The sequence below is a fragment of the Pleurodeles waltl genome, chromosome 8 (assembly GCF_031143425.1).
Source record: "Pleurodeles waltl isolate 20211129_DDA chromosome 8, aPleWal1.hap1.20221129, whole genome shotgun sequence".
NCBI classification, from domain to species: Eukaryota; Metazoa; Chordata; class Amphibia; order Caudata; family Salamandridae; genus Pleurodeles; species Pleurodeles waltl.
Genome location: NC_090447.1, coordinates 165,369,833 through 165,395,013, shown reverse-complemented (window position 1 = coordinate 165,395,013; position 25,181 = coordinate 165,369,833). Strand labels below are relative to the sequence as shown.

Below are 25,181 nucleotides of genomic sequence, written 5' to 3'. Positions count from 1 at the left end.
ATGAATAAGAAAATCATTCAACCGTGTTTAACGGACTGACTCAGAGTCCACTATGTTTTTATTGTAGACCGTATATATCTTCAACAACTAACAGCTGTAGTTGTTGGTATGTCAAGACCTAAATAACAAATTACACCACTTAAAATAATGATTAACAATAGATGTGTCTTTAACATACCTCTGCCCATTCAGTTGAACCCAACAGTCCAAATTCTTCTGCATCCCAACTAGCAAAAATAATAGTTCTTCTAGGTGTCCACCCTGAAACAATACAAGCCAAGTCAATCAGCAATGCAACAAATGCTGATGTTTTACATAGCACAAACAGTAGAGTTAATTATTAGTGGGCCTCCCATTCATTGGTAAATTGTGTGCCATTAAATTGGGTAATAGTAACACATCTTATTAAAATTATTTATAAATGGCAGAAGTTTAGTATGAGGCACAGTAAAATCACACTTTATTGGTATAATGATGTTCCAGTGAGCGGAGGCATTATGGGCAGAAAACAAATACGAAATATATTTTGTATACGTGTTACGAGGACCTACATTAGCCAATATATCTTTTGTTTTTCAAAATTACATCCTCAAGAACGTCAGTGCCTGCTGTAAAGTATTGGCATTACTTGGTCCTAGTTTGGCTGAGCATGTCACAACAGTATATTCATGTGAACACTCTTTATTGTTTATCATCATAGACCATAGAAAAGAGAGCAGTCTATGTGTTTGGTGCCACCAGGTCAAGAAAACTGTACAATGGAATTACACAGAGGGAAAAATTATAGTCTACAAAATGTCAGTTCAGATAAAGACATACCAAAACACATAATCACGAGGTTCTGAGCAACCTTTTTCTCTGTCTAATCTGTTCTGTGTGTCCCTTTAAATAAAGGACCATGTTGATTTACATAAGTCTAGTGTGGAGAGTTCAGATCCACCTACAAAGCTGTAACTAGTAACACTAAAGACAACTGAGCCCTCTTGAAGCCAGTGCCATTGCTTCTGTAACATGATGTTCTTGGCAACTCCCTATTGATAATTGAATGAAAGTGTGTACAGGGATGGACCTCATACCTCTAAATCTATTTATTATACAAATAGAAAAAAAAGCAAAACATTTTTGAAATACATAGCCTGTGACATGGGAGTCCTCTTGACATTCTATTAATTACAAATTTTCTCTGAGGTAGCTTGTTTAAAGATGAGAACACTTGGCTCAAAGTCTTTGAAAGAAACTTATAAAAAAAAGGGGTGTGGCTGGGTAAGTGCCAAAGATGACCTCTTCCTTGTAAGCAGGGGCATCTGAGGGGGGGAGAGGGAGAAAGAGAGAGTGTGAGTGTTAGTGTGTGTGTGTGTGTGTGTGTGTGTGTGTGTGTGTGCGCATGAGACACACACACAGCAGGTAGTTGCCACACAGGAAACAGAGCAGATGCTGGCAGATGAACCTCAACACTTCCTCCTACTAATAACAAATTGAAACACCAAATATTTTTTTCTGAAAGTACAAAGCATGATGTTGTTACTTCGATCATATTATAAGTCATCTCCAAATTCCAGTTATCACACAAGTTTGATGCTAAGAGCAATGTTACATGGCAAGAATAATGTCTGGGTTGTTGGGTTAGTTAGAGGCAATTTTACATAGTTCGCTCTTTCAATGTTTTGTTATGATAAGGAAGCATGACATGATCTTTTATCTTTCAGAAGAGCTAGAATAGTTAAATCTTTGAGCAAGTGCACTTAAATGTGCTGCAATTATTTACACAGAAAAGGCTGTAGTTCCTCTTGAGTCACCTGAATTGATGTAAAGACTGGTTCTAATGAAAAATCTAAAAAGCAAAACTTGGCCTCAAAACGTCACCATTGCCTATGACCATAGTGAATTGTTTGAGGAGATAAGATCTCTGAAATCCTTCATGGATAGTAGCTCAAAGATTTGTTGAAAGATGGTCTAACCTAGATGCTTGTGATATCTTTCCACAAATGGGTAAGGAAACTCAGATTCAAAAACAAGATTGACGATCTAGAAAATAAAATATGAGGATCAATCTAAGACTGTATAATTCTATAGAAGGTTCAGAGGGAAACCACCACATTGTTTTTTTAACAGTACATTCCTACTTTTGTTGTATTATCTAAGACATTTCATTTAAGTAATCAGCTGGCCAATAGTTTGGGTCAGGAACATGTTTCTTTTAGTAAAGGATCAGTCAAGATTTGTTGTCAAGAAGGATGGCTTTTCTCCTGGAATCAATTGATTTTATGTAGCTACTGTCTTTTATAGAAGAACAAAATGTTATGGTCTGTTTTTCCTTAACATATTTCCAAAGTTACTGTCAACATTCTTTAAGATCCTGAATCCTGGTTAGGATTAATACAACTATGTTTATGTAAGCTGATTTACTAGGAAAGAAAAGCTGACTTACAAGGAAAGGACAACTATGTAAAATTTGAGAGATTTGTACAGAGATGTAATCAAGGTATGATCCCATATGAATCATTTTTGGCTTCCTTACATTATTGTTGATAGTATGGTGTCTTTGAGAATTTTTTTAATTATCTTTTACATTTTCGTAGTGTCAATAATACATGCGTGTGTCTCAATGGAGCAAATCAAGTGCTGATACATAATTTATACAGCAGGCATATACCTTTCTCATTGTCCCAGTCATTCTACATTTCCTGACAGGCTACATAATCTGATCAAGCTTTCCTGGACTTTGGGACCAGAGTTTCCTGGATGTAGGCATGTCTACACGAGGTTCCGACCTATCATTCCAGTTCCTGCTGTGTGGGTTGTGATAAGACTTCTCTTGAGATCATCACCATATTTGCTGTACAAAATCTTACAACAATTAGCAACTAGGTAGCAATATCCTTTAACAGTCATAACCTTGACTATAGCTAGTCTTCACATGATTTATTCAGTATTTGGAGCATGCAGGGACCTCATTGGTGTGTTTACTTTTATCGATATACAATTTTTGGGACACTGTTCAACATGTTGCTAGGTCGTGTTATTGTAGGGGGACTTTTTTGATTACCTTGAGCGAGTGTCTGCCCTCCCCAATGCATAAAATCAGTGGTATTAGCGTGCATTTTGGCAAAAGTGTCAGGTTTATCCCTGCCTTCATGTTATCCACTCCCTCCCATTGGGCTCAAGGGGTCATCTTAGGTCATCTCCTGGGCCGTAATGCCTGTTTCTGTGTGTTGCGTGGACTCTTGGAGATCTTGTTCACCTAGGTCTTCCAACATGTCACTCCATATTTCTATATCACATTCTGCGTGCTCGTCGTGTCAGACCATTCCCAGTTGCCTCTCTTTGGCTGCTCCCCATTCCCCAAAATCTGTTCTCCATTGCTGTAATGTGGGGGGTCTAGTCTTAGCCCAGTGTATTGCGATACTACATTTAGCCAGTACCAACCCCAGCTGCACAAATAAATACAGCATTTTCTTCACTCGTTTTTAGAGTGGGAGTACATTTAATAAGCAGAGCTTGGGCGATACTTCAACCTGTAGTGTTGTTATTTTCTTCAGGTTGTCTATCACATTTGCCTAGAACCCCCGTAACTTAGGGCACTCCCAAGTCATGTGTATGAAGTGCACTGGTGTGTATCAACATTGAGGGCACCCAGGCACATGTGCGGGATACATTTTATGGAGTCTCTGGGGAGTCAGGTATGTGTGATGGAGGTAATGGAACTGAGTTAGCTTAAATCTAGTGTTGTTTGCTATTTCCTGAACCTGTCCAAACTCCCTTTGCCATTGCGATTCATTGAGGGGGGTTTCCAGATCCAGCTTCCAGCTTCCACCTCCCAGTACCCTTGTCATGTCCACTCTAGAATCAGCCTTTAGGGCTTTATATATTGCCTTTCATTAGGTATTCTGGAAGGTCACCCACACCTTCCCAAGCACCCAATAGGTCTCTCTCAGCGTTCAGTCCTTCTGCACACCACTGCACAGCATATTGCAAGATTCCTGCATAGTAATACAACTCCAGATCCAGGATTCCTATCCCTACTATCTCTGGATCCAGATTTAACACTTACATTTTCACCCTGCTACTTTTTCATTCATATAAGGGATATCAGAAGTTGGTTGGGTTTCCTAAATGTGGTCTTGAGGATAAGACACAGTGAGTTCTGAAGCATATAGAGGCAATGTGGGAGGAGAACCATCCTGGTCAAGCCTGCCCTACCCATTAAGGAGAGTGGAAGTTTCTTCTGGAATTCAATGGAGGTCTCCAGCTGACGTATGACAGCACCCATGTTTAGATCATATTGGGCTATGTCAGTGCGAGCTATCTGGATGCCCAGGTATCTAAAATGCCCGTACTCCCACTTGAGCTGTACCTGCAGGAGGTCCGCCACTGTCTGGCCCACAACTCCCATCATCGGGAAAAGTAGTGATTTGTATTGGTTAGTATGTAGGCCTGACATACTTCCAAACTCTGTCAGGATATCAAGCAGTATGAGAATAGAGTGCATCAGGTTTGTCAGATAGATTAAGGCGTCATCTGCGTATAAGGAGACTACATGTGTGCGTCCTCCCACAGTCACCCCCATTCCACCATCTCCTGCCACAGCTTTTGTGCTAATGGCTGTATTGCAATCGCGAACAGAAGCAGGGACAGCGGGCACCCCTGCCAGAGCCCCCTCTCCACACAAAAGGCTTCCAAAATCATTGTTCCTGTTCCCACACATGCCACTGGACAGGGGTGAAGTAGGCAGACCCAAGCGAGGAATTCAGGCCCCAGTCCCATCATCTTCTAAACCGTCAACATGTACTCCCACTCAATATCTAGTGTGGCTACAGCCACTAGCGCTGGGTTCCCGGCCACGGAGTGGAAGTCTTGTGTTAGTCTCCTCAGGTTCTTGTGTGCTCCCCACCTCCCCCCCCTCCCAGTATGAAACCACATTGGTCTTTATGGACCAGGTTGGGTATGACTCATTTGAGTCATGTGGTCAGGACTCTGGCCAATACGTTGGTATCCACACATAGCATACAGAGGGGTCTAAATGAACCTGGCTCGTCTGGATCCCTGTCTGGCTTAGGGAGAAGGATGACCTGGGCATCACGCAATGAGTGGGCAAAATGCGCAATCTCTTAGTTTTGAGAAAAGTCTCGAGCAGCTTGGGTGTTGGTTATTTCCCATAGCTCTGATAATATTCCACTGGCCACCCGTCAGGGCCTGGTACCTTTTGCCACGCTAGCTCCCCTATTGCCTCCTTAAGCTCCTCCAACTCAAGCTCCTCATCCAAGCTCTCTCGTTGTGCCTCTGTGAACCGAGGGAGGTACGGAGTCACCAGATTTCCTCCTCTAGTGTAAACTGCCTTCAAGTGTTCTGCCAGTAGTTTGTTTATGCCAGCTTGTGTGGTCCCTGTTGTTCCACCTACCCTTTTCAGAGACAAAATAAGGGAGAAATGGTCTCTATAGATGAAGTAGCCAGGCCAGCAAGCAACCCGACCTGTCCTCTTCTCTATGTAGGAGCTGTCGATATTCACGAGAGGTCAGTTTATCAAGCCTGTCACATATTTCCACGATGCAGCAACCTATATGTAACGCAACTCTCCACTGTATCTGGGTGTGCCTGTTGTGCAGAGGCCAGAGAGCACTCAGCCTCCCTAACTTCTCTCTCCAACTGTCTACATGTGCTAGTAATTCTGGGCAGGCATTCCCCACATGCAAGTCTCTTGAGATATTAACAGTGGTGGTGTGCTCTTTTTGTGTTCTGTCATTATATATTTTGCTTTACTGTAATAATTCACCACTCTCTTTCTTGTTTCTTTTTCACAAGTTTGTGTTGTTTTGTTGTGGTCCGGATGTCGTCAAAATATTGGTCAAATGTAGGTGTCACTGGAGTTTGATGTGAAATGTGGTATTTATCTACTATTTATTTCTTTTCATGTTGAATTTAAATATAAAAGTTCTGTTACATTTTTACTTTACCAGCGGTATCATTGTTATAAGAGTGTTTCTATTTGGTGAAGTTTTCAATAGGATATTAGAGTTCATTATTTGTACTTTTGTATTTTGCATTTCTAATATTTGTTTCCTAATTATCTTGTCATCTTTTGGAATTGAGAAGCATTAGGGTGTGTTGTTTCTGCAACTGGTCTTTACAATTCTTACAAATCCAGGCTTCATTGTTGATCTCTTCAAAATGCCTAGAAGGCTACAATCTATCTATTGCATTTTTGTGAGATTCTGTATGATTTCCTTTTTTCCTTAGATCTTCCTTTGGGTATGTAAGAATATCTACTTCTTGCAAATGCTGGGCAATGAGTTTCCGCTAGTTAAGCCACTTCCTTTTGACTGCCCAAAAACAACTTTTGCAGGTGAACCCACATAAAGACTGCCGTACCCGCCAGGATCATAGATCCCAATGGGATGACGGGGGTCGGGCTTGTAACCAGCAAGGGCAGTGCTGAACTCAGCACCGCCCTGGCTGTTTACAACCCCACTTTCTGCCAGTCTATTCACAGCAGGGACCCATGCCACAGGGGCGGCCCATTACTGCCCAGGGCCAGGGCATGGGCAGTGCTGGGGCCCCCCTGCCCAGCACCCTCAGAATATGCACTGTCTGCAAAGCAGAAAGTGCACTTTCCGAGGGTGCTGGAGTGCTAGGACATTGGCTCCCTTAAAGGAGTCAAGGCCAGTATCCTAGCACTGTTCCCACTGGTCAGTCCGGCGGGAACACATATTGCAATGTTCCCACCGGTCAACCTGGCGGGAACATTGTAATATGCTCAGGGGTGGGCGATGTCACTGCCATGGCTGTGACGTCCTCCCCGCGGCTTTGGCAGACCCGTGGTGGGACTGCCAAAGTCATAATGAGCCCTAAGTAAGTCTAAATAGTTTTTCTTATTATAGCATAGTCATTTTTGCAGAGGTGCTGGGAGCCTCGCCAGGGACAAATGCGATGCTGTGAAATTGACAGTCAGGTACTTTTTCCAGTGGGTACCCCTGAAGCCCTGGAGGAAAACTTTTCAAAAGTTCTCAAATTTTCTTCTGGTGCTCAAACAACTACAGAAGTACACTTTGAAGGCCCCTCGGACCTCAGTGGAGGGCACTTAAAGATTCTGAGTGTTAGGCAGAGGCAAGCAGCAAAGTCCAGTCATAATCTAGTTACCAGTAGCCAGATGGGCACATCAGGGAAAAGACCATTTGCAGTCTGTTGTGTCCCTGTAGCCACACAGGAGGTCAGCCAACTGATCTTTGGAATCCACTTCTTTGTCTTAGGTACAAGATGGAGCAAGGCTCCTCTGAGGTCACAGAAAGGAGGCCCACACCATTTCTGAACTTCTGGGGGTCCAAATAGCACTCTAAGGAGGTGCCTTGGGATGGCCACTTTATGCCTGGCACCAGTTAGTGTGTGGGGGTGACTCCAGCAGTGGGGTTAAGATATTTAAAAATGTCCCCTGTGTTCATCATTTCCTTTAGCTTGGGGAGGTACTCTGTGGCCTTGTGGGAGGTGGGGAGGGTGTGAAAGAGGAAATCATCCTCAATAGGCTCTTTATCTAAGGGCAGTTGGTGGTAAGTAGCTGCCCTGCCAATAAGCTCCTGAAAGTGTGTAGTATCATCTGGGGGAGATGGTCTGGCAGGGTAGACATCTGGATCAGTGTCACTGTAGGGCTCCACATCATAATATGACCAATGGTCTGTCTCTTGTGAGAAAGGGACAGTGTTGTCCCCTGCTCCCTGGTCACCCACGAAAGAGTGGGTGAACCCCGAGGGGTAATATCAAGGGGGTCACCCTGTGAATAGGGAAGAGAAGGTGAAGGTGGTGGAGGAAAGGTAGGCAGAGGAGGGTGTATAAAAGCAGAGTCTTTATCCATCCTCTTTTGTTTGGCAGGAAACCCTGGAACATCAATAGCCTCCTCAAATGAAAGCTGTCTTTTCGAAGGTGTCGAAACAACAGCTTTGACCAACACACGGTCAGTCAGATGTTAATATGAAGCTGTATCTGCTTGGTGTTGAGATGTTACTTCATTTTATGGCGGATGGGCTCTATTGAAGTGCTCAGCTCCAAAGCCAGGTAAATGTTAGTTTTTTTCAGCACCAAAGTGCTCTTTTGCTTTGAGGTTGAAACTCGAAGCTGTCGGTGCCAAAGTGGAAGATGGGTGGCTCAGCACCAAGATGGCGTTTTTAAGCTTTAACTTCAGTGCGAAGTTCAATGGTGGGCATCCAAATGAGTCTCTTGGTGTCGACCATGTTGTGACGCCAGTGTTGGCCCAGTAGCCTTTGCTTTGGTGGTGCTGGCAGGGGAGCCAGTACAAACTGTATGTTGCGCCAGAAGGACATCTTGCTCCTCGAGGACTGTGTCAACATCTGACTCAAAGTCTTCAATCGAAAAGGCCTCCTACTCAGCCACCGAGGCATCTTGTATCTCTGCTTCTGGTTCCGACTCAACAACTTGTTCTCTGCAGATGTTCGGTGTCTCTTTGATCTCCTGTCGTTGCATCTCACAACGGCGGTGTAGGAAAGTACCATCTTGCCTGGCATGTTACCCCCATTTTTCACTGTATATATGTTGTTTTAGTTGTATGTGGTGTCACTGGGACCCTGTCACCCAGGGCCCCAGTGCTCATAAGTGTGCCTGAATGTGTTACCTGTGTAGTCACTAACTGTCTCACTGAGGCTCTGCTAATCAGAACCTCAGTGGTTATGCTCTCTCATTGCTTTCAAATTGTCACTAACAGGCTAGTGACCAATTTTACCAATTTACATTGGCTTACTGGAACACCCTTATAATTCCCTAGTATATGGTACTAAGGTACCCAGGGTATTGGGGTTCCAGGAGATCCCTATGGGCTGCAGCATTTCTTTTGCCACCCATAGGGAGCTCTGACAATTCTTACACAGGCCTGCCACTGCAGCCTGAGTGAAATAACGTCCACGTTATTTCACAGCCATTTTACACTGCACTTAAGTAACTTATAAGTCACCTATATGTCTAACCTTTACCTGGTAAAGGTTGGGTGCTAAGTTACTTAGTGTGTGGGCACCCTGGCACTAGCCAAGGTGCCCCCACATTGTTCAGGGCCAATTCCCCGGACTTTGTGAGTGCGGGGACACCATTACACGCGTGCACTACATATAGGTCACTACCTATATGTAGCTTCACAATGGTAACTCCGAATATGGCCATGTAATATGTCTATGATCATGGAATTGCCCCCTCTATACCATCCTGGCATAGTTGGCACAATCCCATGATCCCAGTGGCCTGTAGCACAGACCCTGGTACTGCCAAACTGCCTTTCCTGGGGTTTCACTGCAGCTGCTGCTGCTGCCAACCCCTCAGACAGGCATCTGCCCTCCTGGGGTCCAGCCAGGCCTGGCCCAGGATGGCAGAACAAAGAACTTCCTCTGAGAGAGGGTGTTACACCCTCTCCCTTTGGAAAATGGTGTGAAGGCAGGGGAGGAGTAGCCTCCCCCAGCCTCTGGAAATGCTTTCATGGGCACTTTTGGTGCCCATTTCTGCATAAGCCAGTCTACACCGGTTCAGGGACCCCTTAGCCCTGCTCTGGCGCGAAACTGGACAAAGGAAAGGGGAGTGACCACTCCCCTGACCTGTACCTCCCCTGGGAGGTGCCCAGAGCTCCTCCAGTGTGCTCCAGACCTCTGCCATCTTGGAAACAGAGGTGCTGCTGGCACACTGGAATGCTCTGAGTGGCCAGTGCCACCAGGTGACGTCAGAGACTCCTCCTGATAGGCTCCTTCAGGTGTTGCTAGCCTATCCTCTCTCCTAGGTAGCCAAACCCTCTTTTCTGGCTATTTAGGGTCTCTGTCTCTTGGGATTCCTTAGATAACGAATGCAAGAGCTCATCCGAGTTCCTCTGCATCTCTCCCTTCACCTTCTGCCAAGGAATCGACTGCTGAAGGCGCTGGAAGCCTGCAAAACTGCAACATAGTAGCAAAGACGACTACTGCAACTCTGTAACGCTGATCCTGCCGCCTTCTCGACTGTTTTCCTGGTGGTGCATGCTGTGGGGGTAGACTGCCTCCTCTCTGCACTAGAAGCTCCGAAGAAATCTCCCGTGGGTCGACGGAATCGCCCCCCTGCAACCGCAGGCACCAAAGAACTGATCACCGGTACATTGGGTCTCCTCTCAGCACGACGAGCGAGGTCCCTTAAATCTAGCAACTCTGTCCAAGTGACTCCCACAGTCCAGTGACTCTTCAGTCCAAGTTTGGTGGAGGTAAGTCCTTGCCTCCCCACGTCAGTCTGCATTGTTGGAAACCGTGACTTTTGCAGCTACTCCGGCCTCCGTGCACTTCCGGCGGAAATCCTTTGTGCACAGTCCAGCCTGGGTCCACGGCACTCTAACCTGCATTGCACGACCTCCTAAGTTGTTCTCCGGCGACGTGGGACTCCTTTGTGCGACTTCGGGTGAGCACCATTTCACGCATCCTCGTAGTGCCTGTTTCTGGCACTTCTCTGGGTGCTACCTGCTGCTGAGAGGGCTCCTTGTTTTGCTCGATGTCCCCTCTGTCTCCTGACGCAATTTGCGACATCCTGGTCCCTCCTGGGCCACAGCAGCATCCAAAAACCTATACCGCACGATTTGCAGCTAGCAAGGCTTGTTGGCGGTCTTTCGTCGGGAAAACACTTCTGCGCGACTCTCCACGGCGTGAGGGATCCGTCCTCCAAAGGAGAAGTCTCTAGCCCTTGTCGTTCCTGCAGAAACCTAAGCTTCTACAGTCCAGTAGCAGCTTCTTTGCACCCGCAGCTGGCATTTCCTGGGCATCTGCCCATCTCCGACTTGCTTGTGACTTTTGGACTTGGTCCCCTTGTTCCACATGTACCCTCGACTGGAAATCCATTGTTGTTGCATTGCTGGTTTGTGTCTTTCCTGCAGAATTCCCCTATCACGACTTCTATGTCCTTTGGGGAACTTTAGTGCACTTTGCACTCACTTTTCAGGGTCTTGGGGTGGGCTATTTTTCTAACCCTTACTATTTTCTAATAGTCCCAGCGACCCTCTACAAGGTCACATAGGTTTGGGGTCCATTCGTGGTTCGCATTCCACTTTTGGAGTATATGGTTTGTGTTGCCCCTATCCCTATGTGTCCCCATTGCATCCTATTGTAACTATACATTGTTTGCACTATTTTCTAAGACTATTACTGCATATTTTGGTATTGTGCATATATATCTTGTGTATATTTGCTATCCTCATACTGAGGGTACTCACTGAGATACTTTTGGCATATTGTCATAAAAAGAAAGTACCTTTATTTTTAGTATATCTGTGTATTGTGTTTTTTTATGATATTGTGCATATGACACTAAGTGGTACTGTAGGAGCTTCACTGGTCTCCTAGTTCAGCCTAAGCTGCTCTGCTAAGCTACCATTATCTATCAGCCTATGCTGCTAGACACCCTATACACTAATAAGGGATAACTGGGCCTGGTGCAAGGTGCAAGTACCCCTTGGTACTCACTTCAAGCCAGTCCAGCCTCCTACATTGGTTGTGCAGTGGTGGGATAAGTGCTTTGAGACTACTTACCACTCTTGTCATTGTACTTTTCATAAGAGAAAAATATACAAAACAAGTTGAGTGTATATACACATAACCAAAAAGTTTTGCATTTCCTCTTTTCACTCTTTTCTAAGTGCTGAAAAGTACTTCTAACTTTCTAAAAAGTTCTTAAAAGTTTAAAAAGTTTTTTTTCTCGGTCTTTCTAAAAAGCTCTGACAAACTTTTTATCCTTTTTCTATCACTTTAACTCTTTCTAAAAATGTCTGGCACAGGCCAAAAAGTTGATCTGTCCAAACTTGCATATGACCACTTTAGCTGGAAAGGAGCAAGGAGTCTCTATGTAGAAAGAGGTTTGAGTGTAGGGAAGAATCCTTCCTTGGAATTGTTACTTAACATGCTTAGAGAACAAGATAAGGCTAAAAGTGCCCCATCTGTTGAAAAAGTAGCTAATGGTTCCCAATCTGATCCAGGGACTCCCCCAGGAAAAGATTCAGGAAAGAAACTTCCAAGCCTGCCCATTACTAGACAGTCTAGCATAGTTGGTACTGATGTTGAGTCACACCATACAGATAGTGTTGTCTCACATCATAGCAAGAGCATTCATTCTCATCACAGTAGAAATGATGTTTCTGTTAGCCAAGCTGTTAGGGTGCCCTCTGTAAGGGACAGGTCTCCTTCTGTCCATTCTCATCATACTTCTGTTTCAAGACATGTCCCTCCCACCCACCCTGATGACAGATTGTTAGAAAGGGAGCTCAATAGATTGAGAGTGGAGCAAACCAGACTGAAGCTCAAGAAGCAACAGCTGGATTTGGATAGACAGACTTTAGAAGTAGAGAAGGAGAGACAGAAACTGGGTTTAGAAACCCATGGTGGCAGCAGCAGTATTCCCCATAGTCATCCTGCAAAAGAGCATGATTCCAGGAATCTGCACAAGATAGTTCCCCCTTATAAGGAGGGGGATGACATTAACAAGTGGTTTGCTGCACTTGAGAGGGCCTGTGCTGTACAGGATGTCCCTCAAAGGCAGTGGGCTGCTATCCTATGGCTATCATTTAGTGGAAAAGGTAGGGATAGGCTCCTTACTGTGAAAGAAAATGAAGCTAATGATGACAAAGTTCTTAAGAATGCACTCCTGGATGTTTATGGCTTAACCACTGAACAATACAGGATAAAGTTCAGAGAGACCAAAAAGGAGCCTTCACAAGACTGGGTTGATTTCATTGACCATTCATTGAAGGCCTTGGAGGGGTGGTTACATGGCAGTAAAGTTACTGATTATGACAGCCTTTATAACTTGATCCTGAGAGAGCATATTCTTAATAATTGTGTGTCTGATTTGTTGCACCAGTACTTGGTGGACTCTGATCTGACCTCTCCCCAAGAATTGGGAAAGAAGGCAGACAAATGGGTCAGAACAAGGGTGAACAGAAACGTTCATACAGGGGGTGACAAAGATGGCAACAAGAAGAAGGATGGTAAGTCTTCTGACAAGGGTGGGGACAAATCTAAAAATGAGTCTTCATCAGGCCCACAAAAACACTCTGGTGGGGGTGGTGGGCCCAAATCTTCTTCTAATCAAAACAAGGAAAAGAAACCATGGTGCTATTTATGTAAAATAAAAGGCCATTGGACAACAGATCCCAGTTGTCCAAAGAAAAGCACCAAGCCTCCTACCACTACAACCCCTACTGCTACACCTAGTGTCCCTACTAATAGCAGTGGTGGTGGGAGCAAACCTACTGATAGCCAATCCAAGGGAGTAGCTGGGCTCACTATTGGTAACTTAGTTGGGGTTGGTCTTGTTAGGGAGACCACAGAGGCTATATTAGTCTCTGAGGGGGCTATTGATTTAGCCACCTTAGTTGCCTGTCCCCTTAATATGGATAAGTACAAGCAGCTACCCCTAATAAATGGTGTTGAGGTTCAGGCCTACAGGGACACTGGAGCCAGTGTGACTATGGTCATAGAGAAACTGGTCCACCCTGAACAACACCTACTTGGTCACCAGTACCAAGTAACCGATGCTCACAACAACACACTTAGCCACCCCATGGCTGTTGTAAATCTCAACCGGGGGGGGGGGTTACTGGTCCAAAGAAAGTTGTGGTAGCCACAGATTTACCTGTAGACTGTCTACTAGGAAATGATTTGGAGACATCAGCTTGGTCAGATGTGGAGTTGGAGGCCCATGCAGCAATGCTGGGCATCCCAGGGCATATTTTTGCTTTAACCAGGGCTCAGGCCAAAAAGCAAAAAGGACAGGGAAGCTTGGATCCTGGAACAATGGACCAAGTGCTCCCTAAAGCTAGGGCTAGTAGAAGTAAAACACTTCCTACTATCCCTCCCTCTACAGTGGATTCTACTTCTGAGGAAGAAGAATTTCCACCCTGTGCAGAACCTACACCAGAGGAGCTGGAAGCAGACACTGCTGAGCTTTTGGGTGAAGGGGGGCCTGCCAGGGAGGAGCTGAGTGTGGCACAGCAAACCTGTCCCACACTAGAGGGTCTAAGACAGCAAGCTGTCAAACAGGCTAATGGGGATGTCGGTGACTCTCACAGAGTTTACTGGGAGGACAACCTCTTGTACACTGAAGCAAGGGATCCTAAACCTGGAACTGCCAGGAGGTTAGTGATTCCTCAGGAGTACAGAAAGTTCCTCCTAACTCTAGCCCACAACATTCCCCTAGCTGGACATCTGGGGCAAATGAAAACTTGGGACAGGCTTGTTCCCCTGTTTCATTGGCCTAGGATGTCTGAGGACACAAAGGAATTTTGTAAGTCCTGTGAAACCTGTCAAGCCAGTGGCAAGACAGGTGGCACTCCAAAGGCACCCCTTATTCCACTGCCTGTGGTTGGGGTTCCCTTTGAAAGGGTAGGGGTTGACATAGTTGGCCCCCTTGACCCTCCTACTGCTTCAGGCAATAGGTTTATCTTGGTGGTAGTGGACCATGCCACAAGATATCCTGAAGCAATTCCTTTAAGGACCACTACAGCACCTGCAGTGGCAAAGGCCCTCCTGGGAATATTTTCTAGGGTGGGCTTCCCAAAGGAAGTAGTATCAGACAGGGGAAGCAATTTCATGTCTGCATACTTAAAGGCCATGTGGAAGGAGTGTGGTGTGACTTACAAGTTCACTACACCCTATCATCCACTAACAAATGGACTGGTGGAGAGATTTAACAAAACTCTCAAAGGCATGATTATGGGTCTCCCTGAAAAACTCCGCAGGAGATGGGATATCCTGTTACCATGCCTCCTTTTTGCCTACAGGGAGGTACCCCAGAAAGGAGTGGGCTTCAGCCCCTTTGAACTCCTCTTTGGTCACCCTGTTAGGGGTCCACTAACACTGGTCAAGGAGGGTTGGGAACAACCTTTAAAAGCTCCAAAGCAAGATATTGTGGATTATGTACTTGGCCTCAGATCAAGGATGGCTGAGTATATGAAAAAGGCCAGTAAAAACCTTCAGGCCAGCCAAGAGCTCCAGAAGCAATGGCATGATCAGAAGGCTGTTTTGGTTCAGTACAAACCAGGGCAGAAAGTGTGGGTCTTGGAGCCTGTGGCCCCAAGAGCACTCCAAGATAAATGGAGTGGACCCCACACAATTGTTGAGAAAAAGGGTGAAGTCACCTATTTAGTTGACTTAGGCACTGCCAGGAGTCCCCTTAGGGTGCTCCATGTCAATCACCTGAAACCCTACTATGACAAGGCTGATCTCACCCTGCTCATGGCAACTGATGAGGGACAGGAAGAAGACAGTGATCCTCTACCTGATCTCTTCTCTTCCACAGAACAAGATGCTCTAGTGGAAGGTGTAGTTTTGGCTGATTGTCTTACTGCTGAGCAGAATGACCATTGCATAAATCTCCTGGGTCAGTTTTCTGAACTCTTCTCTACTGTGCCAGGTACCACGTCTTGGTGTGAGCACACTATAGATACTGGAGACAGTTTACCTGTCAAAAGTAAGATCTATAGGCAGCCTGACCATGTCAGGGACTGCATAAAGCAAGAGGTGCAGAAAATGCTAGAACTGGGAGTGGTTGAGCACTCTGAAAGTCCATGGGCTTCTCCTGTGGTACTTGTACCAAAACCCCATTCCAAAGATGGAAAGAAGGAAATGCGGTTTTGTGTAGACTACAGAGGTCTCAACCAGGTAACCAAAACTGATGCTCACCCTATACCCAGGGCAGATGAGCTCATAGATACACTGGCATCTGCCAAGTATCTAAGCACTTTTGATTTGACTGCAGGGTATTGGCAGATCAAATTATCAGAAGATGCTAAACCTAAAACTGCATTTTCAACCATTGGAGGACATTACCAGTTCACTGTAATGCCTTTTGGATTGAAAAATGCACCTGCCACTTTTCAGAGGTTGGTGAACACAGTCCTACAAGGGCTGGAAGCTTTCAGTGCAGCATATTTGGACGATATAGCTGTCTTTAGCTCCAGCTGGGATGATCACCTGGTCCACCTATGGAAAGTTTTAGAGGCCCTGCAAAAGGCAGGCCTCACTATCAAGGCTTCAAAGTGCCAGATAGGGCAGGGTAAGGTGGTTTATCTGGGACACCTTGTTGGTGGGGAACAGATTGCACCACTTCAGGGGAAAATCCAAACTATTATTGATTGGGTTCCCCCTACCACTCAGACTCAGGTGAGAGCCTTCCTAGGCCTCACTGGGTATTACAGGAGGTTCATTAAGAACTATGGCTCCATTGCAGCCCCTCTTAATGACCTCACATCCAAGAAAATGCCTAAAAAGGTATTATGGACAGCAAACTGTCAGAAAGCTTTTGAGGAGCTTAAGCAGGCCATGTGCTCTGCACCTGTCCAGAAAAGCCCTTGTTACTCTAAAAAATTCTATGTCCAAACTGATGTATCTGAATTAGGAGTAGGGGCAGTCCTATCACAACTTAATTCTGAGGGCCAGGATCAACCTGTTGCTTTTATTAGTAGGAGGTTGACCCCTAGAGAAAAGCGTTGGTCTGCCATAGAGAGGGAGGCCTTTGCTGTGGTCTGGGCTCTGAAGAAGTTGAGGCCATACCTGTTTAGCACTCACTTCATTGTTCAGACAGACCACAAACCTCTACTTTGGCTAAAACAAATGAAAGGTGAAAATCCTAAATTATTGAGGTGGTCCATATCCCTACAGGGAATGGACTATACAGTGGAACATAGACCTGGGAGTAGCCACTCCAATGCAGATGGACTCTCCAGATATTTCCACTTAGACAATGAAGACTCATCAGGTCATGGCTAGTCTTATTGTCCTTCGTTTGGGGGGGGGGGTTGTGTAGGAAAGTACCATCTTGCCTGGCATGTTACCCCCATTTTTCACTGTATATATGTTGTTTTAGTTGTATGTGTCACTGGGACCCTGTCACCCAGGGCCCCAGTGCTCATAAGTGTGCCTGAATGTGTTACCTGTGTAGTGACTAACTGTCTCACTAAGGCTCTGCTAATCAGAACCTCGTGGTTATGCTCTCTCACTGCTTTCAAATTGTCACTAACAGGCTAGTGACCAATTTTACCAATTTACATTGGCTTACTGGAACACCCTTATAATTCCCTAGTATATGGTACTAAGGTACCCAGGGTATTGGGGTTCCAGGAGATCCCTATGGGCTGCAGCATTTCTTTTGCCACCCATAGGGAGCTCTGACAATTCTTACACAGGCCTGCCACTGCAGCCTGAGTGAAATAACGTCCACGTTATTTCACAGCCATTTTACACTGCACTTAAGTAACTTATAAGTCACCTATATGTCTAACCTTTACCTGGTAAAGGTTGGGTGCTAAGTTACTTAGTGTGTGGGCACCCTGGCACTAGCCAAGGTGCCCCCACATTGTTCAGGGCCAATTCCCCGGACTTTGTGAGTGCGGGGACACCATTACACGCGTGCACTACATATAGGTCACTACCTATATGTAGCTTCACAATGGTAACTCCGAATATGGCCATGTAATATGTCTATGATCATGGAATTGCCCCCTCTATACCATCCTGGCATAGTTGGCACAATCCCATGATCCCAGTGGCCTGTAGCACAGACCCTGGTACTGCCAAACTGCCTTTCCCGGGGTTTCACTGCAGCTGCTGCTGCTGCCAACCCCTCAGACAGGCATCTGCCCTCCTGGGGTCCAGCCAGGCCTGGCCCAGGATGGCAGAAGAAAGAACTTCCTCTGAGAGAGGGTGTTACACCCTCTCCCTTTGGAAAATGGTGTGAAGGCAGGGGAGGAGTAGCCTCCCCCAGCCTCTGGAAATGCTTTCATGGGCACTTTTGGTGCCCATTTCTGCATAAGCCAGTCTACACCGGTTCAGGGACCCCTTAGCCCTGCTCTGGCGCGAAACTGGACAAAGGAAAGGGGAGTGACCACTCCCCTGACCTGTACCTCCCCTGGGAGGTGCCCAGAGCTCCTCCAGTGTGCTCCAGACCTCTGCCATCTTGGAAATAGAGGTGCTGCTGGCACACTGGAATGCTCTGAGTGGCCAGTGCCACCAGGTGACGTCAGAGACTCCTCCTGATAGGCTCCTTCAGGTGTTGCTAGCCTATCCTCTCTCCTAGGTAGCTAAACCCTCTTTTCTGGCTATTTAGGGTCTCTGTCTCTTGGGATTCCTTAGATAACGAATGCAAGAGCTCATCCGAGTTCCTCTGCATCTCTCTCTTCACCTTCTGCCAAGGAATCGACTGCTGACCGCGCTGGAAGTCTGCAAAACTGCAACATAGTAGCAAAGACGACTACTGCAACTCTGTAACGCTGATCCTGCCGCCTTCTCGACTGTTTTCCTGGTGGTGCATGCTGTGGGGGTAGTCTGCCTCCTCTCTGCACTAGAAGCTCCGAAGAAATCTCCCGTGGGTCGACGGAATCGCCCCCCTGCAACCGCAGGCACCAAAGAACTGAGAACTGCATCACCGGTACCTTGGGTCTCCTCTCAGCACGACGAGCGAGGTCCCTTGAATCCAGCAACTCTGTCCAAGTGACTCCCACAGCCCAGTGACTCTTCAGTCCAAGTTTGGTGGAGGTAAGTCCTTGCCTCCCCACGCCAGACTGCATTGTTGGAAACTGCGACTTTTGCAGCTACTCCGGCCTCCGTGCACTTCCGGCGGAAATCCTTTGTGCACAGTCCAGCCTGGGTCCTCGGCACTCTAACCTGCATTGCACGACCTCCTAAGTTGTTCTACGGCGACGTGGGACTCCTTTGTGCGACTTCGGATGAGCACCGTTTCACACATCCTCGTAGTGCCTGTTTCTGGCACTTCTCCGGGTGCTACCTGCTGCTGAGAGGGCTCCTTGTCTTGCTCGACGTCCCCTCTGTCTTCTGACGCAATTTGCGACATCCTGGTCCCTCCTGGGCCACAGCAGCATCCAAAAACCTATACCGCACGATTTGCAGCTAGCAAGGCTTGTTGGCGGTCTTTCGGCGGGAAAACACTTCTGCGCGACTCTCCACGGCGTGAGGGATCCGTCCTCCAAAGGAGAAGTCTCTAGCCCTTGTCGTTCCTGCAGAAACCTAAGCTTCTACAGTCCAGTAGCAGCTTCTTTGCACCCGCAGCTGGCATTTCCTGGGCATCTGCCCATCTCCGACTTGCTTGTGACTTTTGGACTTGGTCCCCTTGTTCCACAGGTACCCTCGACTGGAAATCCATCGTTGTTGCATTGCTGGTTTGTGTCTTTCCTGCAGAATTCCCCTATCACAACTTCTATGTCCTTTGGGGAACTTTAGTTCACTTTGCACTCACTTTTCAGGGTCTTGGGGTGGGCTATTTTTCTAACCCTTACTATTTTCTAATAGTCCCAGTGACCCTCTACAAGGTCACATAGGTTTGGGGTCCATTCGTGGTTCGCATTCCACTTTTGGAGTATATGGTTTGTGTTGCCCCTATCCCTATGTGTCCCCATTGCATCCTATTGTAACTATACATTGTTTGCACTGTTTTCTAAGACTATTACTGCATATTTTGGTATTGTGTGTATATATCTTGTGTATATTTACTATCCTCATACTGAGGGTACTCACTGAGATACTTTTGGCATATTGTCATAAAAATAAAGTACCTTTATTTTTAGTATATCTGTGTATTGTGTTTTCTTATGATATTGTGCATATGACACTAAGTGGTACTGTAGGAGCTTCACTCGTCTCCTAGTTCAGCCTAAGCTGCTCTGCTAAGCTACCATTATCTATCAGCCTATGGTGCTAGACACCCTATACACTAATAAGGGATAACTGGGCCTGGTGCAAGGTGCAAGTACCCCTTGGTACTCACTACAAGCCAGTCCAGCCTCCTACAGGCGGGGCCTTCAATCCCGTACAGTTTACTTGGATTAAAAAACTGAGAAGCCTCACAGCCCTCCACTTTATGACCCAGGGACAAAAAGATTGCAGACGTGATGCTGGTTGGTACGTGGAAACTTTGCATAGAACTTAAGGTAGAAACATAAGGGAGTCCATTCCATCAGGTCTTCATTCTCTAGAAGACGGAATCTAGAAAATGGCAGCTGAATGAGTGATTTCTTTTCTTCCGGAAACACAAGGAATGGAATATATATGCGTTTCTAAACAATACAGACGGCGGGGGAGGTATCCCAAATGGAAGAGTCCGAAAAGACGCGCTTGAACCGGGGCTCTGTGAAAACACAACCAGATACAACACCAGAAGTAAACAATCTAACAATTGAGTCGATGCCCATGGACATTACCAGCAAGAGGAGGAGTCACTATACTTTGTTACTCAAAAGACTTTTTGAAGAAAAAACAACTTACAACCTTCTGTTCCCAACACTAGATGGCAGAAGTATGCAGAGCATGTGTATCTACAGCCACAGATGCAAAACAAAAGTGTTTTTGGGATACCCTTCTTTCCAGCCTACACTTGAAGGATCACCCTGAACACTTTCTGGAAGAAGCTGAAGTGGTTGAACGTTTTTTTAAAAGTTTCATGTAGATTTGTCAAATGGAATCAACGTTCATTTTCTATTTAATTTGTATTTTACCACCCATTTTAGGTATGGCAGTACAGACTGTAAGTGAGGAGCAATACATTAACATGGACAGAGAAGAATAGACATATAGCAACCAAGATATTATCCCTGCTATCATTTCAATCTGCAATGCAGAATACAGCATCCTTCACATAGCATGAAGTCTCCATCAGAGGTGTCACCTCCAGTTTAGCTACAGTCTTTGCTCATAGGGAGTCTACAAGTTTTTACCAAAATTGAGACAACAGGGTATAAAACATACGTATGTCATGCACACTGGATCAGCACTGGAGCACCTCTAGCAATTTGCATACTCTGTGAGCCCAAATCTGAGCATAAAGAGAGGAATATAATATGCATGGTGTATGAATTTAAGTTGAAGCAATAGGAGTCTACCATTTGAGGAGTATCCTTAATCTGTTGGCAGCATTAGGCCCAGGGTGTGTCAAATAACTAGTGCCCCAGGCGTTGCTCCCATTTAACCTTATGGGATGTCCACTCTACGCCCGCCTCTCTCACCACTATATTATGAATGTGGGTGATTGTTTTAGCAGGACAAGGTGCATTAATGAAACAGGTGAGTAAATGTCAAGCTGCTGGCTCAGCTGGTATTGTGGAATGCAAGGCCCAAAGCGAGCTGTGCAACCTTTGATAAGTTAAGGTAACGATTATTGTAGGGTGACTCCTCAAAGGTTTAAAAACCTGTATTAATAAAGAGGTCTCCATAACATGCAATCCCTCAGCTCGTAGATGTCTAATTGTCCCTTTTTCTTCCCTCATAAGCAATGTGGGCTGAATGGCCAGTGGAATATGTGGTGACTATAACATTCCTAAGTTCATCAATTTTATCGATTTTATTGAAGCCCAGATCGTGCATTCTAGTATGTGGATTTCTGTAGTAGGGTGACAAGGAACTTTCATTACAGCTGCCTGACTTGCCTTCAAATCGCTGGCAGGCAGTGGGTCATTGGGAATGGGGGATGGGTTTGGACCTCAAAAAATGGTGGGAACTGCACCTGAGCTTCCAAGTAATAAATCTCAAATTCGTGGGCCGAAAATCCTCCCTTATTATATGGTAATACAGGCATAGATTGGACTATAAAGTTAGTGTACGTGGATTGACTGAAGTAGAGTCATGTACAGTGCCATAAAGTGTGATATACATTTATTTAGTGCAATTCTAGAGGGGATAGCAGAGTGTTGTACACTGGAGCCATCTAGAGTGCAGCGCCATACACTATGATGGTGCAAAGTGGAGTGCTGTACAATGGAGTACCATACAGTAGAATAGTGTACAGTGGAATACTCTACATGCTAATAGTGTACAGTGGAGTGTAGAAGAGTTGATTGGCAGAAAGTCAAATAGCGTACAATTGAGTGTCGTACAGTGGAGTGCCATCCACTGGAATAGTGTACAGTGTAGTGTAGTACAGCAGAGTGGCGTACAGTGGATAAGCGCACAGTGAAGTAGCGTACAGTGGAGTGGCATAGACTGGAGTGGCATACAGTACAATGTGATAAACTGGCATACAAAGGATTGATGGTCCAATGGAACAGCGTAGAATGGAGTGCCATAGAGTAGTCTGGTGTACATTCGAGTGGCGTACAATGGAGTGCTATACAGTGAAATAGCGTAGTGTACCGTGTCCTGTGGTGGAGTGGCGTTAGTGGAATAGCATATAGTTGAGTAGTATACAGTGGCGTTGGGTACAGTGGAGTGGTGTAGACTGGATAGGATGTAGTGTAGGGTGTACAGTGGAGTTGTGTACAGGGGAGACACAAATACCACCGGGTGTACAGCCGAGTGGGGGTAGAGTGGAATAGCATGTAGTGGAATGTCGCAGAGTGGAGTGTCATCCAAGGGAATAGTGCAGAATGAAATGGCATAGAGTGGAGTGATGTATAATGGAGTAGCATGCAATGGGGTGCCATACAGTGAAATAGCACAGAGTGAAGTGTCATTGAGTAATATATAGTGGAATAGTGTACAGTGGAGTGGAATAGCATACACTGGAGTCACAAACAGTGAAGGCGTGTACAGTGGAGTGGTGTACAGTGCAGTGGAGTGCAGTGCAGTGGAATAGCACAGAGTTGCGTGAGGTACATTGTAGTGCCGTAAAATGAAGTGTGTAATGGATGTAGTTGAAAATTTGGAAGACTGTAGCATATAATGTGCAGAGTAACTCAAGACAGAGACTTGTGCTGCATTGCATTTCTGCATGTGTACCAAGTAAAGCAGGGCAACATATGGAGGCTTTGCATGGATTTGTAAATGTTACGTAAATAATGTGTTGCCCTTGCAACACAATGCATAACACAAAGCTAATGCAAAAGTATCTCAAATGTTTCCCCTAGTGACATATTGTGCCACTGTATACTGTGTTAAGTTAGTGTGGTACATAGCAATAACAAGGCAGTGTATAATTACCTAATGTCTGCCTTTTCAAATTTAAAAGGCAGTCATAATCCTTTTAGTTGACTTTTGGATTGTTGTGATTTAGGGCCTTAAAGATAGTTAAGTAGTAGTTTTTATTGCTGTTCCCAATCTATTACCCTTTTCTTAAAGTGGAAATAAGTATGGACGTTTTTGTATAATTTTCTGAGGTACTACCTAGCACGTACATTTTTTTTTTTTACCAAATACACATTTTTAATTCATTTTTAAGGAAACAGAGTAAATTTTAGGTACCACAGTGGGAAGGCGTAGCCTTTTTCTGACAATTAAATACAGGGAGTGCAGAATTATTAGGCAAGTTGTATTTTTTAGGATTAATTTTATTATTGAACAACAACCATGTTCTCAATGAACCCAAAAAACTCATTAATATCAAAGCTGAATATTTTTGGAAGTAGTTTTTAGTTTGTTTTTAGTTTTAGCTATGTTAGGGGGATATCTGTGTGTGCAGGTGACTATTACTGTGCATAATTATTAGGCAACTTAACAAAAAAAAAATATATACCCATTTCAATTATTTATTATTACCAGTGAAACCAATATAACATCTCAACATTCACAAATATACATTTCTGACATTCAAAAACAAAACAAAAACAAATCAGTGACCAATATAGCCACCTTTCTTTGCAAGGACACTCAAAAGCCTGCCATCCATGGATTCTGTCAGTGTTTTGATCTGTTCACCATCAACATTGCGTGCAGCAGCAACCACAGCCTCCCAGACACTGTTCAGAGAGGTGTACTGTTTTCCCTCCTTGTAAATCTCACATTTGATGATGGACCACAGGTTCTCAATGGGGTTCAGATCAGGTGAACAAGGAGCCCATGTCATTAGATTTCCTTCTTTTATACCCTTTCTTGCCAGCCACGCTGTGGAGTACTTGGACGCGTGTGATGGAGCATTGTCCTGCATGAAAATCATGTTTTTCTTGAAGGATGCAGACTTCTTCCTGTACCACTGCTTGAAGAAGGTGTCTTCCAGGAACTGGCAGTAGGACTGGGAGTTGAGCTTGACTCCATCCTCAACCCGAAAAGGCCCCACAAGCTCATCTTTGATGATACCAGCCCAAACCAGTACTCCACCTCCACCTTGCTGGCGTCTGAGTCGGACTGGATCTCTCTTGCCTTTACCAATCCAGCCACGGGCCCATCCATCTGGCCCATCAAGACTCACTCTCATTTCATCAGTCCATAAAACCTTAGAAAAATCAGTCTTGAGATATTTATTGGCCCAGTCTTGACGTTTCAGCTTGTGTGTCTTGTTCAGTGGTGGTCGTCTTTCAGCCTTTCTTACCTTGGCCATGTCTCTGAGTATTGCACACCTTGTGCTTTTGGGCACTCCAGTGATGTTGCAGCTCTGAAATATGGCCAAACTGGTGGCAAGTGGCATCGTGGCAGCTGCACGCTTGACTTTTCTCAGTTCATGGGCAGTTATTTTGCGCCTTGGTTTTTCCACACGCTTCTTGCGACCCTGTTGACTATTTTGAATGAAACGCTTGATTGTTCGATGATCACGCTTCAGAAGCTTTGCAATTTTAAGAGTGCTGCATCCCTCTGCAAGATATCTCACTATTTTTTACTTTTCGGAGCCTGTCAAGTCCTTCTTTTGACCCATTTTGCCAAAGGAAAGGAAGTTGCCTAATAATTATGCACACCTGATATAGGGTGTTGATGTCATTAGACCACACCCCTTCTCATTACAGAGATGCACATCACCTAATATGCTTAATTGGTAGTAGGCTTTCGAGCCTATACAGCTTGGAGTAAGACAACATGCATAAAGAGGATGATGTGGTCAAAATACTAATTTGCCTAATAATTCTGCACTCCCTGTATTATGTACACTTTTTATATACTCTATATTAAATACACTGTATTTGTGAAATATTGTGAATTAGAGTGTTTTTTCAATTTTTATACACTATGGTATGGAACCATGGTACTACCTAGGTAGTAGCTTCGTAGTAAATATATGGAAACTTATAATTATACTTCCCTACCTATTACCTCTCACAGTAAGTGGCAATAGGTAGGGGAAAACATATTAAACCTAAAACCTATATTTAAGCCCCTAATCTAGAACACCGGCAAGGTTCCCTTAAAACAACATGGTTGTCTGCAAATTTTGTAAAGACAGTTATTGTCCAATCAGATAATGACTTGTCATTGCCATGTACTGCAGTACTACCTCGAAACTACGTCAGACATAACATAGCTAAAAGAAAAATCCTTATTCTTTAACTTTTA

The 25,181-nt window shown here is 45.1% G+C and overlaps 1 protein-coding gene across 1 annotated transcript in view; it reads right to left on the bottom strand.

Annotated features, from left to right (window-relative positions):
• LOC138249851 (N-acetylated-alpha-linked acidic dipeptidase 2-like) overlaps positions 1–25,181 on the bottom strand; it is a 700,770-nt gene that overhangs the window by 174,516 nt on the left and 501,073 nt on the right. Inside the window, exon 12 of the mRNA XM_069204013.1 lies at positions 179–261. Coding sequence (XP_069060114.1) covers positions 179–261 — 83 coding nt within the window. The remainder of the gene's footprint in view (positions 1–178; positions 262–25,181) is intronic.